This window comes from Brachyhypopomus gauderio, chromosome 1 (genome assembly GCF_052324685.1).
Source record: "Brachyhypopomus gauderio isolate BG-103 chromosome 1, BGAUD_0.2, whole genome shotgun sequence".
Lineage (NCBI taxonomy): Eukaryota > Metazoa > Chordata > Actinopteri > Gymnotiformes > Hypopomidae > Brachyhypopomus > Brachyhypopomus gauderio.
In genome coordinates, this window is record NC_135211.1 from 9,473,549 (window position 1) to 9,489,913 (window position 16,365).

At 39.4% G+C, this 16,365-nt stretch overlaps 2 protein-coding genes across 3 annotated transcripts in view; both read left to right on the forward strand.

The window, feature by feature from the left end:
• The first annotated feature begins 1,710 nt into the window (after positions 1-1,710).
• On the forward strand, positions 1,711-7,493 carry park7 (parkinson protein 7). Its single transcript, XM_076986241.1, has 6 exons — positions 1,711-1,869; positions 2,763-2,864; positions 3,807-3,866; positions 4,032-4,101; positions 6,637-6,723; positions 7,157-7,493. Exons 1-6 carry the CDS (start codon positions 1,780-1,782, stop codon positions 7,315-7,317), a joined length of 570 nt encoding a protein of 189 aa, XP_076842356.1. The 5' UTR covers positions 1,711-1,779; the 3' UTR covers positions 7,318-7,493.
• Positions 7,494-13,131: 5,638 nt separating this feature from the next.
• kcnab2a (potassium voltage-gated channel subfamily A regulatory beta subunit 2a) overlaps positions 13,132-16,365 on the forward strand; it is a 137,015-nt gene continuing 133,781 nt past the window's right edge. Inside the window, exon 1 of one of the 2 annotated variants that reach the window (XM_076986456.1) lies at positions 13,132-13,283. The gene's annotated coding sequence lies outside the window, so the exon portion shown is untranslated. The remainder of the gene's footprint in view (positions 13,284-16,365) is intronic. The other variant, XM_076986625.1, reaches the window with a different exon arrangement.

Consider the following 16,365-nt stretch of genomic DNA (forward strand, 5'->3'; position numbering starts at 1 on the left):
AGTAACTTGGTCCCACACACTTCGGGTTTTTTCCCACCCAACACCATTGTCTGTTGCTGTATTGCATTGTCGTCTCTCAGTGTCATCTCTGTACATTGAGAACAGAAGCCTCTCACTCATGCTCCAGAAACTCTTCTGGGTCTCATTTGACCTGTGAGTACAGATGTCTCTTCGAGATATCACACCTTCTGTAAAGACCTTTGAAAGTGCCATTAATTTTCTGTGGAGTTGTCTCTTCATCTGGCGTAGGAAATTGTCTAAGATCATCCAATATGCCTTTCAGTTATGGAAGCCAGTCTCTATTTGATTTGCATGTAATGCTTATCATAGAAGTAACCTATGTTATAAAACATTAATTCGTTTTACTTTGCAGCAGCTGAAACCACATTAATCTAATTACATGTACCCATAACCCCAACCTCTTGTAATACTCAAAAAAATTGTTCTTAAAAAACAGATTAATTTGGCTATGTATGACATTTTATATCATTTTTCAAAGGCCACACACCTGTGTGGCAACTTGTCCACAAAGTGTGATCAGTTTACTAAACCAGAATAAAGAACTTTCTATATCTCAGCCAACACTGCACTCTAGTGGTTGGAAAAGATGGAGAAATTACACTTTAATGCCGTACCAAAATCATAACTTTATATATTATAAGAACAGCCTGAACATGTCACAGCCTTCTTGGTTATCTTACACTGACACTATTAGCCACTATTATATGAGTTAGACCCCCCTCCCCACCAGCTCCCACAACACATTTTTTTCTAAAATTTAATAAGGAGAGTCTAATCCTATGATCACACACTATCCAAAATATCCTTTTGGAACGTCAGCTACAGTATTTTGTATGTTAGTATGTATATATATATATATATATATATATATATATATATATATATATATATATATATATATATATATATATATATATATATATATATGGTGTAATTGATCACCTAAACCTTCCAGTTAACATTCTTGTTAAACTTTGCTGTTTCATTGGTATCATAACTTTTGCTTTCTACATAGCTTTCTAAAATATTTCACTTTTTTTAAACTAAACTGCTTCCTTTGCTTCCTTTCCTTTTTCCTTTTGAATGCACTACAATTAATTGTAGGCCTAATTCTGAATGACAAAATTAATCTGGTGATAGTCTAAGTGACTGTGGATGACAGATAAGGTGGCCAACACTAACCCTAACCCTAAGCATAATCCTAACCCTAATACTAACCCTATTCCTAACCCTAACCCTAACCCTTAACTTGAGGACAAATTACATTTCTTATTTTAATTAACTTATTTAGATAATTTAAACACCTGCAGTTGTGCTTTGGCACTCTTTGAACTGTCTTGAGCCTTGTGGTCTGAGATCCTCGTGGACCCTGGCAGTCAGAGGCCCCTGGCCATGAAAGACATTGACAGCTAAATATTTCTTTAAAAAAATTAACACAGTAAAAACATATCTACCAGTGATAATCAAATTTGGACCTCTAATAAGGTTCTGGATATTTTAATCCCTTGTAGTTGATGAATGGCCTTGGTTGGGCACTTTGTCATCACACCTGACTCCAAGGTAAGGGAAAGGTAGAAAATCTGTAGGACCCGGACTTTGAATTCCAGAGACCAACACCAAGCTAAAAGACTTTATTTTTGTAGAGTGGTTTCCCATAATTCCACTCTCACGGAAACGGTACTTTTATTTGCTCTGTTTAATCTACTGTGCTAGTTGCGCCACAGATCTCTCGGGGTTTCTGAGGTTTTCGTTTCAGCTATGGCTGCAAAACGAGCATTAGTGATTTTGTCGAAGGGTGCAGAGGAGATGGAAACCGTTATACCAGTGGACGTCATGCGTAGAGCTGGGGTTGGTAGTTAGCCTTAACTATCGTGAATATGCTCTTATAGTGAAAGAAGTGGATACTGGATTCCGTTACTCACTGTTTATTACAAATATGTAGCTAGCCGTTGGCTAGCGAGACGTGCGCACACCTTCCTGCGGATATACCGCTGTCTGCCTGGCTTTCCCTTATGCAGTTGATCTAGTACAAGGATTAAACATGAACGACTGAGCTGGTGCAAGTTGACCTTAATGTATTTTCGGACGCAGGAGCGGTAAGAAGTATCTAGCTAGAAGCCTCGCCTCGCCAATCTGTTTTTACATGTTGGTCAAGCTTGTTAGATTGCCAGCTGATATGTATCCAGGTAGCCAAAGGGGCTGGACACGAGCCGCATGACTGGAGTCCTGCAGAGAGAGTGCGCTCCAGCTAGCTAAATGTCAAAGTTTGCTGCAGCACTGATATAGACTTTGGCATTATCGTGTTGGCAGTCAGCCCGACCACTTTCTCGATTTAACAACATAGCATTTAAGCAGGATATTCTTTTCTTCACGATGTGAATCATAGAATATATCGGCATAAACCATGTCTGATCGACCCTGCATGGCGTGATTGACAGCTGTTTATAGCAGGCATGTCCTCCCAATATCTCTGGCCAGTTCAAACCACTTTCCTGAGGCTTACTCCGTCGGCCTGCTCTTGCGTTATTGTCCGATGCCTGACTAATAAGCATGGAATCGGTTTGCCTAAACAATACAACGGCTAGCACACGAGATTTTTGAACACTTTTTGAAATAAATCTTGATTGTATGTTTAAATCTTGAATGGAATGTTTCTTCACATAATTATATTCATAGGTTTATTAGATTACATTGTTAAATGTGATGCACATTGTCTTATGCCTTTTATTTCTCTTTCACAGGTTTCTGTTATTGTAGCAGGATTGACAGGGAAGGAGCCAGTTGAGTGTAGCCGTAATGTCGTTATCTGTCCAGATTCAAGCCTAGAGGAAGCCTCCAAAAAGGTCAGTGTTCTAAAAATCTGTATGAGTTCAGTCACTAGTCATTGGCCCCCTTCTTCAGATTGGTGTACAGTGCTGGATTTGGGGTGAAACTCTCCATGCATTGTGAGGAGATAACTTTTTTTTTCTTTGTCAGTTCTACTTTGCGCCCCCTCCTTTCACCATCTTATTATGTCAGCACGGCATCTGATGATTGGTAAAATGTAGGTAGTACGATCCCCCTCACTTCCACCTGACCTCCTAACCATTAAACATCCAGTCTAAATGACATTCTGACATTGTTGCTGTAAATCCAGTTGAGATGGATTAGTGAGCCAGTGTGTCTTTCACTTCTGGCATACAGCTTGATGTCATCCATGTAGAGGAGATGGCTGAGGGTTGGTCCATTCTGTAGATTGCATATGTAGCCACTTGTGATGATTTCAGGTTGTCTTCCTCAGCCTCACTGATAAGACTAGACTGTAGGAGCTGTAGGTGTGGACCATGTCAGGGTCTGGAGCTGTAGGTGTGGACCACGTCAGGGTCTGGAGCTGTAGGTGTGGACCACGTCAGGGTCTGGAGCTGTAGGTGTGGACCACGTCAGGGTCTGGAGCTGTAGGTGTGGACCACGTCAGGGTCTGGAGCTGTAGGTGTGGACCATGTCTTGCTCTCAATAGACCCTTACTGGGATGTTTTCTAAAATGATTGCTTTTTGATACCTTATAATGTATTACACATGTTTAACTTTTCTCATCTGTCAAAAAACATTAGAATTTGTCTCTTGTTTAAATGGTACCAAAATGTACCATTTCCTTGCATCTACAGATTAAAAGCATATGAGCTCATGGATGGTGCATGTCCAATTAATTGGCATGGCCAGTTTAGTGTCTTTAGTTACGTCTTTAGCTCCACATTGTTTTTATTGATTAACTGAGGGATGATATGAATTACTTATTTACACTTTAGGGCCCATTTGATGTGGTTGTTTTACCCGGAGGAGCACTTGGTGCACAGAACCTTTCTGAGGTATGAAGTCAGTCAGATTCTACTCTATGTTTAAAATGGCGTAATTGATGCATAGTCATGTAAGGCTTGTGCAGTTATGTGGGTGCTCTCATTGGATGCTTAGCATACTTATGCCATTGTGGGTGCGATTCATTGTGTATGGTCTTTTCCTTATCACTTGTGCAGTCTCCTGCTGTGAAGGAGGTTTTGAAGGAGCAGGAGAGCAGGAAGGGGCTGATTGCTGCCATCTGTGCAGGTACTGTTTAATTCCCTATTTACATTAACATCCCTGACAAACAACTGTGCTCACTGCACATGATAAGCATGCATATAGGAACAAAAAACATTCATACACATGATTAATTTTCTTCTTGCCATCTTAATACTGTGCATGTATAAAAATCTCAGTATGTATGTATATATACACTCACCGGCCACTTTATTAGGTACACCTTGCTAGTACCTGGTTGGTGACCCTTTTGCCTTCAGAACCATTCCTGGAAACATGGAAACATTCCTCAGAGAGTCTGGTCCATATTGATATGATAGCATCACGCAGTTGCTGATGGTTTGTTGGCTGCACATCCATGATGCAAATCTCCTGTTCCACAACATCCCAAATGTGCTCTATTGGATTGAGATCTGGTGACTGTGGAGGCCATTTAAGTACAGTGAACTCATTATCATGTTCAAGAAACCAGTCTGAAATGATTCACGCTTTATGACATGGCGTGTTATCCAGCTGGAAGTAGCAATCAGAAGATGGGTACACTGTGGTCATAAATGTGCATGGTCAGCAACAATACTCAGGTAGGCTATAGTGTTGACACAATGCTCAATTGGTACTAATGGGCCCAAAGTGTGCCAGGAAAATGTCCCTCACACCATTGCACCACCACCACTAGCCTGAACTGTTGATACAAGGCATGATGGATCCATGCTTTCATGTTGTTGACGCCAAATTCTGACCCTACCATCCGAATGTCTCAGCAGAAATCGAGACTCATCAGACCAGGCAACATTTTTCCAATCTTCTATTGTCCAATTTTGGTGAGCCTGTGCAAATTGTAGCCTCAGTGTCTTGTTCTTAGCTGACAGGAGTGACACCCGGTGTGGTCTTCTGCTGCTGTAGCCCATCCGCCTCAAGGTTCAACGCACTTTGCGTTCAGAGATGCTCTTCTGCATGCCTCGGTTGTAACGACTGGTTATTTGATTTACTGTCTGGCCATTCTCCTCTGAACTTTAGCATCAACAAGGCATTTGCGCCCACAGAACTGCTGCTCACTGGATATTTTCTCTTTTTCAGACCATACTCTGTAAACCTTAAAGATGGTTGTGTGTGAAAATCCCAGTAGATCAGCAGTTTCTGAAATACTTAGACCAGCCCGTCTGGCACCAACAACCATGCCACATTCAAAGTCACTTAAATCACCTTTCTTCCCCATTCTGATGCTCGGTTTGAACTGCAGCAGATTGCCTTGGCCATGTCTACATGGCCATGCTATGTGATTGGTTGATTTGACATTTGCGTTAATTGTGTAAATACATATGCATGTGAGAAAAAATTGAGATATATTAGTCCTGATTGCAGTGAAATATATAAGGATTCCAAAGAAATGAGACCTTTAGAACAGAAATATGTAATTGTATTTGTACATACATGTGTGTACATGTATTTAGTGTATTTAATGTTTTTGGAATTGAGCACATGCACAGAGTCGTCCAGTGTTGAAAAAAGGTGCCAGGTGTGTACATTTTGATGAGAAAGGTTCAGTGCCGTGCTGCAAAAGGGTTCTGAAGGACACAGTGAATGAGGCCGTCAGGCCCATGTGCACGGCTGCACAGAGGGGCGTCCTAGAAACCCACTCAGGCCCCCGCAGGGATCTCTGATGAGTGAGCAGTGACTCGTTTGGTGTTCCTTCACAAGGTTGCGCTCATTTCCCACAGCCTGGTATTGATATGCCACTTCAGCTGTAAAACCATCTAGGGAAAAGCAGTCGTACACACTCAACTATGAATGGTGGCGGGCAAATAGGTATTCTTTGGCTGCCGAGGAATGAATATTTGGTCCTACACTTTAGGATGTAGCTTTTGTTGCTCTCTATGTCCTTGGTCACCTTTGGGAAAACTTGACATAGATAAATGAGCGATGTAAGAGGAGGAGTGAGATTTAAACTCGAGCGCATCTGCTCTGATGGGAAAACTGTAATATTTAGGATACGCTGGGTGACTGCCAAGGCGCATAATCAATATTTAGGGCCATTTTTTATGAAGACATTGGACGAGCTTGCTGCAGAGTCAGCATGGTGTCTATGGTAATCAACCGGGCTTACAGCAACTCTAAATATGGCCCAAAGAGCTGGATGGAAACTGAATATGTCAGAAATATTAGCAAAGACCATATCAATGTGTTATGCTGATACTCGTACGCTATGCGCCTCTTTGAGGTCACTTTTGTCTCTGTACGAAGATGACTTGACTCATGTTTTTAAATAGCATTTGAAACATTCACTCTTTCAGTAAGACGTTTGGGTATTTCCTTAAGTGTATTGAGTTTGAACTAATTGACAGTATTTTTTAACTCAGCGGGAAAAAACAAGCAAATTTTTGAGAATAACATTTGTAATACTTTGTAGCCCTAATGTTGCCCACTGAGACTCTTGTCCTGACTCAGAATTTTACAGTAGTAGTAGTACAGTAGTGTGACTTAGATGACTGTACTGATGTATTGAATATACTGGTAATTCTTGGTGGTAATAATGTCTTTTTTTTTTTTTTTTTTTGCCATCAGGGCCAACTGCGCTTTTGGCTCATGGCATTGCTTACGGCAGCACAGTCACCACCCACCCAGGTGCCAAAGACAAGATGATGACTGGAGGTAATGTTCATGTCTGACTTATTTATTATGATCTGTTTCTACATGTACACATTTGTAAAGTCTAGAAACATGATTGTGTGTCTTTTTGTAATTCATTATTTATAAGTATACATTTATATTTAACAATGGGATTAGAGTTTGGGTTTGAAGGGGGGGAAAGCAGCAGCCCTGGTAACTAAAAATGAACCAATTAGCCAAACTGGATATGTCCTCATAGGGACATACCTGTATTTATTTTGTATGTGCACACATCACACAGAAGGGATAGCTCAGGTTAAGCGTGCATTTCTTTGGTAGGCATGTGAGTAAAGGGACCTCTTTGGTGGTTAGGTGGAAGTTTAAACTTTGAAATCAGCAACTTTAAAAAAGAGAAGTTGTTTCCATTCTTGAATCCCATGTATGATTTAGTATTTGCTGCTTTGATGTTTTTCAGATCACTACAAGTACTCAGAGGCTCGTGTTCAGAAAGACGGCCAGCTGATCACTAGTCGAGGCCCAGGCACCAGCTTTGAATTTGCTCTAGCAATAGTAGAGGAGCTTATGGGCGCTGAGGTGGCAGCACAGGTCAAAGCACCCCTGATCCTGAAGGATTAATCATACTTCAAGGCCTCTATACTGTTTCCAGATCCATTAAATGGAGAAGCAACCCTTTCATTCTAAATGCTTATGCCATCCCTCTCCATGTGGCATAGGGCTTGGATTTCCCAGAAGAAATGTATGAAATCGAGTAAAAGCTTAATCTTAATAAATACATTTATTTTGATGCACAACTGTGTAACTTATTTTTTGCTGTGAAAATGTTTTGTGACCTGAGTCAAGTAATCTTTCAACTCAAAATAAATTGACAGAATTGTATTCGTCCTTGCATGATGAAAAGGTGAAGAAAAATGTGCCTGCAAGTCCAGTCATGGCCAAAGGTTTTTTGAGAATGGCACACATTTTGGTTTTCTCCAAGTTTGTTATGGTGGCAATTTGTATTAATTCTAGATTGTGTAGCGTGATTAGATGAGTTGCAAATAATTGGAGTCGTTCCCTGTCCATTAAATTACCAACACAAAAATGACTGCATTTCAGCCCTACAAAAAGGCCTGCTAACATCATTTCAGTGGTGATCTCGTTCACTCAGAAGAAAAGGTTAAAGAAGACAAGACCGCTGACCACTCTGTCATGCTGATTCGAAGAGCAGGTGGGTTGCTTTAAAAAGGTAGTTGTGCTTTTACCTTTTCTTCAATTGTTACTGTCAAAGAAACACGTGCAGTCATCACTGCATCAAAAGGGTTTCACAGGCAAGGACATTGCTACTTGCTCCCCAATCATCCATTTAACCATTCAGCAAGAGCTTTAAGGAGAGTGGATCAGTTGCAGTGAAGGCTTCAGGGGCCCAAAAAAGTCAAGCAAACATCAAGACTGTTTACCACCACTGCAGAGCTTGCTCACAAATGGCAGAGCACCAGGCTCACCAGGCTCCAAATTAAGCTTTGTTTAAGCTGGATGTATAAAATGTCTTGGTATGCTGAAGCATTCGGAGTTCCTTTCACTGGAACTAAGGGGCCAAGCCCAGCTCCTGAAAAACAACCCCACACCATAATCCCCCCTCCACCAAGCTTTACACTTGGCACAATGTAATCAAACAAGTACCATTCTCCTGGAAACCACCAAGCCCAGACTCATCCATCAGATTATGAGAAGAGCGATTCCTCACTCCAGAGAACACACCTCCACCTCCACTCTACTCTTAGAGTCCAGTGGTGGCGTGCTTTACACCACAGCATCCAACGCTTTGCATCGCACTTGGTGATGTATGGCTTGGATGCAGTTGTTCGACCATAGAAACCCTTTCCATGAAGCTCTGCACACTGTTCTTGAGCTAATCTGAAGGCCACATGAAGTTTGGATGTCTGTAGTGATTTACTCTGCAGAAAGGTGGTGACCTCTTCACATCATGCACTTCAGCATCCACTGACCCTGCTCCATCAGTTTACGTAGCCTACCATTTCGTGGCTGAGTTGTTGTCATTCCCAAACAATTCCATTTATTTTATAATACAGATGACAGTTGACTGGAATATTTAGCAGTGAGGAAAATTCACGACTGGATTTATTGCACAGGTAGCATCCTATCACAGTTCCACACAGGAATTCACTGAGCTCCTGAGAGCAAACCATTCTTTCACAAATGTTTGTAAAAACACTCTGCAAGCAAGTGCTTAATTTTATACACCTGTGGCCATGGAAGTGATTGGAACACCTGATTCTGATAATTTGGATGGGTGAGCGAATACTTTTAGCAATATAGTGTATATATTTTTTTTTCTTTTACAGAGGTGGTCAGGAATAAGTACCTTTTATTAATCCCCTCTCTGCAATTGACCCATCTGGACTGAATACACACATAAACAGAGTAGAGTGCAGCCACCTGCAGTGATACCTAGGGAGCAGTTGGGGGATTAGGTACTTTGTTCAATGGCACTTCAGATATGGTTACTGCTGGCTGGGAGCCTTGAACCACCAGCCTTATGTCTTCGGCCTGTGTCTTTAGAGTATAATAAATTATATAAGATTATATAAATTATATAGGATTATATTATCTTATTACACTGGGGTTCAAACCCCCATGCAGTACATGAGTTTCGGCATGTAAAACAGACAACCACTACACTGCAATACAACGAGCTGTGCATGTCAATACTGCATTACTTATTGAGTTTAGAAAAACAAATGGATTATATATAAAGTTTCAGCTACATTTTCCATTGCCATTATGAACTACAGGGCAAATCAGACCCTGAACAGTAATTTTGTATGCAGACTAACTACATAAAGCATCCAATTCGATGCTTTTTTACATTTGATTTTTACATGTTTATACCATAATCCTCAAGTTTCATCAAAATAAAATGCATGTTGTAGCTTGTCTTTGCTAGTTGTGATAGCTGCCCATATTGATGCAGGTTCACCAGTGTTTTTGGGTTTTGTATCTGAGGGGTGTTTTATTGCTATAAAGCAATAATCAAGGATTCATTTGTTTCCTGTTTTTTTTAATATCAGTTTGGCAGTCATTTAGATGAGGATGATAGTATTCCCAAAGGTCAACAAAATGTTCAGTCCAAACTTTGCATGTGTTTTTGTACAAATGTTTGTACATTTAAGTTTGGTGGTAGTCTCACACTCCTTGGAATTTGCTCTTGGAATTAGATGTTTTGCAGCTATATTGTGTTAAAAATCAACAGGTTGTGTCAGAATTATTTATAAGGATGTCCAATTTATTGAGTATAATGACTAGTTTAAACAGTGCATTTGATCAACCAATATAGACAAAAAAAGAATTACTGTCAATAATTTCTAAAATATCCAAATTTCTAATTTATAGCTGTTGCATGAACACACCTTGCACACTTTGGAATGACTGTCATGTAGAGGTCAGGACACGGATGTCAAAGTCAAATACAACGAGGGCCAAAAAAACAAATTTGCTACAAGCCGAGGGCCGGACTGGTTCAATGTTTATTAAAACATATTAAAATGATTGCACATAGCCTATTGAACCAAGACCTAACACAGTGTATATTATTTAATGCTTAAATGAATAAAGCAATATTTTCTTATGGATCTGTCAGTAATTTCAAGTGAAAATATTTTTCAACAAGCAAACATGAATAAAGTAATAAAGGTTTATTGCTGGAATTTAAGCTAAAGTACTTGAAAATGCTTGAAATTGTAACTACTTCGTTTCACAACAAATAGCTATCTGACTGAACAGTTCTCTTTTATTACGTTAACAAATACGAGCCTCTTGTAATTCCAGGACGAAATATGAGAGAACGTGAAGACGTTAATATTGGGCGTGTTGAAAATAAACAACCATTAAATAATGTGAATAAAAAGCGAATTATTTCAAATCATGTATAAATATTTAACTTAATTAAGTTTAACGTGCTGGGAAATATTGAAATGGACCTTGAAAGTGACGTACAAGTGCTTGAATTCCACCTTGTAAAGGTGTATGAACCCTGCAAACATGACTTTGTTCATTGCGCTGAGGCGCGGCGCGCGCAAAGTACAAAATTCGAGAGATGCACGACCTCGCGAATCGACAGCGCGCGAGACGCTCGCGCACGAGCTGAGCCACTGCGATTACGTTATTTTCGCCGCGCTGACCCTCGCCGCTTGTGCGCGCTGCAGTGACTTCGCGGGCTACCGTTGCATTGTGGGGAATGTAGTGTTTGTGCGTGCAAAACACCAGCGGGCGGCTGTGGCCAGCGGGCCGGTTCTAACAGTAATTAAATATCATCCAGGGGGCCATAGATAATCAATTCACGGGCCGGATCTGGCCCGCGGGCCTTGCCTTTGACATATGTGGGTCAGGCTGTGTACAAATGTGAATGTTTATTGATATTGGCAGTGTTTTGTGAATTTATGGATATTAAATTTGCGAGAATTGAAACCAAAATCTAGAACTAATTTAGAAAAGTAGCTGTTATGCAAATCCAGTAAAATGGAGAAATATTTAACCCTGGGTCAATTATTTAACCAGCATTCCTAGACATTAGGTAGCAATTCTGATTACTCTGATGCACTTTAAGAAATATGTGTGTTTTTCATAATGACTTCAACATAATTTCCTTCAATTGGCAAAATGTTATGGGCTCTGTCTGAAATGCCGTACATCCCTCCTATACAGTACACAAAAGCAGTAGGCAATAAAGGGTAGTATGTCAAAATACATAGAATTCATTACACAGTAAGTGAGAAATACCTGGATGGCTTACTGAATCGGGAGCCATTTTGAAGTATGCAATTGTCCTATTCTAAGATTCAACTGGAGCATTTAACTATGATCATGTGACATAAATGGCAGACGTAGTGTGTCCAAGATTGTATGCATACTGCCCAGTCACCTGCTGAAAGAGTGTACTGCTTTAACGGTTGAGCAGAACATATTGCATTGAAATCTAGTGTGTACTGCTTACGTATGCCATTTGGGATTGAGCCACGGTATTTAATTGGCTTTTAGAAAGTGCCTCCATGTTTAGTTTCATGTAGATTGCCCAAAGCCTGTGAAATGCTTGCGAAAAACTGCATGACTATTGGTTGTGTTGTTGAGTCATCTTTAGAAATTCTTCAACCAATTATGACTACAGTATAGCACATATGGAATGCATATCTGTCTCACTAGATATTGAAATTTAAATGACTTTGAATTCTGACTTTTCCTTAGCTGCTTATATCATGGATAAACTAAATGCTCTGTAAACGTAGCTAGGTAGGTATTTAGACATAAACTAAGGCTTAAAAAAACCCTGATTAAAAAAATCCCATTTAACACAACTTATTTTCTGTCTAAATAGCTACCTTGCTACCGTACATTTAAAGAGCTTTTCTACTTAAGACCTGTTCAATGTAATGAGTTATGAGATATGGCCCAATTTTGCATATGCATTTTGCATTTTGATTAATGTTCAGGGGTTGAAATAATTAAGAACTACAATGTAACAAGGGCACAGTTCATTCACCCAAATGAAACTCACAGCATTGTGTAAGGGATCTGCTTCCTTTGTTTCCCAAGAAGTGGACAGACTTGTACTGGATTACATTGTGTGTGATCTGCACTGTTTTTAAAAAATGAACATAAACTAATAAATTTTAGTATGAACTGAGCTAGATTATGTCTAATGTGGACTAGCACAAGACTGTCCATGTGTGTGAACCTGAGTGTGCATTTTTGTAGTTTTTGTGGAATGTAAGTAATTTTATAACTGGCGGGTCAAAAATTACCCCAAGAAAAGTCTTTGTACCCTGGAGGTGTATAGCTTTAATGGAAAAATTAACAAAGGTTATTGTTAACATTGTCAAATCTTGGAAACGCTAAAGGAAAATCGTAAAATTTCATGTTGAAAAAAGATCATTAAGGAGTATACAGTTTCTTTAGTTAAATGTGGTGGCGGGTCATTTTTGTATTTCCATTTATGTATGGAAAGGATTCAACATGGACACAATGATGTAAATATCCTGTGGTGTGACATGTGGTGACCACTTCATATGAAATTAAATAGCTTTTATGGAAGTTCAGGTAATCAAATCCTCATGTGATTTTGAACTTCTGTGCATATGTACTGAAAAATCTAGTTTTCGTAATATATCCCCTACTATAAATCATACTATAAAATGTAGATTTTCAGTGGAGTCGGTGGTTGTACACATAAAAAAGAAGTAGGCATTAAGAAAATTGTAAGGTAATACTAATTTGGTATGGTGTTACCTGTTTACCTAATTACTGGAGCGAACGCGTGTCAAAAATATTTTTTAAAGCAAAGGCAGAATAAAAGGCCAATGAAACACGTCGCTTCGTCGTCGTGTATTACAGCGGACCAATGAGAACGCGCCTGTATAAAACACGCGTGCACTCTATGGCGCGCGTGGAAGGTGTGAAGCGGCAAAAACAAGAGTCACCGTCGTCCTCGTTGCGCGCCGTCGGTGCTACATCCTCCAGACTCGGGCGTTCATTTGTGAAAGGAACGGCGAATCCTGTCCTCTTTTGAATGAGAATTGTCGTTTTGAAAGGTAGGTGTTATGCAAGTTATACTATTCGATTCATTGACTTCACCGTCCTTATCAATCACGACCTGGACCGTTTCTTGTAGGCTAACTCCGCTAGCTAGCTGTCGTTTCGTTACTGCAGATATTCCCGTTACCCAGACAACGACGCCGAACCGCCACTCAAGCTCGCGTATTTATTAGTTTCGTGACGTGTTCGTTCAGGTGTTTCCGCCGAGTCTTATTTAACCGCCGCTTCGTGCTGTAGTGGGGGGCGGCGAGGTCGTGTTCGTAGCAAAGTGGCCGTTGTGTAAGCGCCTTCTCACCCGTGAGCACAGGCGAGCTCTCTGGGTTCGTTCATGGGCTTCAAATCTCACTCACCGTAGCAAGCCCGCTAACACGGGTGAGCTGAGGCCAAGACGATGGCCATAGTTGACCAGCTGTGTGTTGGATCCTTATTCCAGTTCACTCAATACAATTTTGTCATTCACACGTTGGTCTTTTTTAACCTTTCTAGCTCAAATAATTGTCTTTGTCGTGTGTACCAACTGTTACATGTATATCGAGCATAGTAGCTGGCTAGCTCCCTCCCCTTCAGGGAGTTGCGGTTGAAGATGTCAAGAAAGCCGGTGGCTGGTTTTCACACTTCAGCTAAGCGGGGCTGCATTTTTTTACTCCGCCGTCTTGACAAAATCCGAGAAGTGCTCTGCACAGGAAAGTCGGTTCAAGAGATCTCCGTAGTGAGAAGTCGCGGTCCTTTGCGGCTGGTCTAAAAATAGACGTGTCGTTGTCCGGAACAAGTTGTGTTTTAGACTGAAACCGTGTCAAGCAAACCAACAACATGATTGTGTTTAAGGAAAGTAAGATTTTTCACAGACATACTGACTAGCTATATGTAAAAATATACGAAATAATAGGACAAGGTACTGAGCGTGCGGGTGTTTTGTCCTGGACAAATGTCTGTAGCTGTGTCTGTATTTGCGCGCTGAAGACTCTGGGTGTCTGTGGTTTTTAATGTTGTTTTTTTTTTTTTTTTTTTTTTTTTTGCTTTTTTCATGTCGGGGCCAAAGAGTCAGGGTCTTGAGTTTTGTTGTGTCTTCAAAAACAAGAGAGTACATTTATTTGATTATATTTATTTTTGATTGGGGCCTGTCCCTGTACGGCTGTTACCATCATATGCTTTACTCATAACCGTTAACTTGTTGACCGATGATCCTTTAAGAAAATAGATTAACAAAAGGGGTCTTGATAAGATTCTGTATTGACGCACACAATACCTAAACAGAGGCTATTAGTCATGGTCTGCTAGTGGTGAATTTAGACACTGGCAATTAGAGCTAAGTGCTTGTTTTAGAAGGTTCTCCAAAATTTACCTTGTACTCAACACTTTAATATTTGACAGTTTATTTTGTATTGAAAATTTGTATTGTAGTGCCTCTTGAGCTCTAGGGATGGGTGCAGGGGTAATGTGACTGAGAGTTTAACCCAAGTTTAGTTTGGAAAATCAAATATCAGTATATTAAACATGTTAAGATGTTTTCAAATATTTAAAAAATCATTTTGAATTTATATTTAATTGAAATTATAACCATATCTGAGTAAATACGATCAAAATGTTTTGTTTAACGTGGTAATGTGGTCACAAGCTTCAGCACCAGTGTCATTGATTTAAATGATGCAATTACAGCACACTGGCTTCTGATGACAAAGAAACGAAACCTCACATCCATCCTATGGAAGTGGGTTGGATATCTCAAGTCTGATCGAGAGCAATTAAGCTCAAAATATAAAATATGCTAATGTACAGTGCAAACAAAGTCTGGAAATATTACTTATTTTCTTTGGAAAAAATACCATCTAGTTGAGTACACAGAAAGTGTAAAAAAATTATGCTCACATGTTTTTTAGCCAGCCGCTAAACAGGGGTGCTAGCCAGCCATCAAACAGTGGTGTTTCCCCTAAACAGTAGTCAACAGTGGTGACCTTCACCCTGTACGAAAGAAGAAAAAAACCCTAATAGTGTTTTCATGATCCAGAACACACATAACATCCTACTATAAAAATGTTAAAAGTAAGGTTTTTATCATTTGGGCAAGGTAATCACAATGGAACTTGCATTTTCATATACTGTGCTTGTATGCATTCAGTCTGCCTTTTTAAATATAAATGTATTCTTTAAAAGCTGTGACAGTGTTATGAAAAGTTATATTGTGATAATTGAGATCAAAATATCGAAAAATGTAGCGTGGTAGCATTGTTGGCCATATTGCCTAGCTGTAACTTTGAACTTTCTTTGATTGCAAAAATGTTTTTCATTATGTAGCCTAGATGTTATTGAAATAAATGATTAAGTAGCCCCAATTGAAATCAATGATGAGTAGGCTAGTCCTAATTAACTAGTATCATAGTAACAACCATTAATAACAGAATTATACAGGTTATAACTAGGGGTGAGACACGATAAAAAAAAATTAATCGAATTAATCAGAAGCTTTGTAATTAATTAATCGAAATAATCGCATTTTAATCGCATTTCAGCATTTAACATGAGAAATATTAGGGTAAGTGTACCCATTAAGCCCACCAATATCTAAGTTTTGCAAATTTGTCTAGATATTGACATAATTTGTAAGTGACATAATTTGTTAAAGGGCAAGATTTAACTCTCATTTGAATATTTATTAATTAGTTAATGTACATTTCAAAATACATAATTAAGAAATTTTAGGGAAAACGTCAAGTCTGGTATGGGCTTAATTGGTACCATAGTACCATTTAAACCCATGTGTGTTCCAAATAAGCCCTTGATTAAATAAACTTGTTTAATGATTTGGTTTTTAAAGTAAACATGCTGAAAAAAGACAATGATTTCCTTTTAAAATGTAAGATATGCTCACAAATCCATGCATGAAGCTTAAATATAGTTTGCATCAAACATTAAAGCAGTTACTACTGTGCCCACATTCAGAGATATAAAGTTTTTGTCATTGAATATTAACATGTGCTCACTGCAGTTTGCATGCATTTTGATGGGATGTACCATTTAAGCCCACCTGAAAAAAAAGCTAATTTATTAAATTAATCGGCTTCACAGAACAATTTATGATGC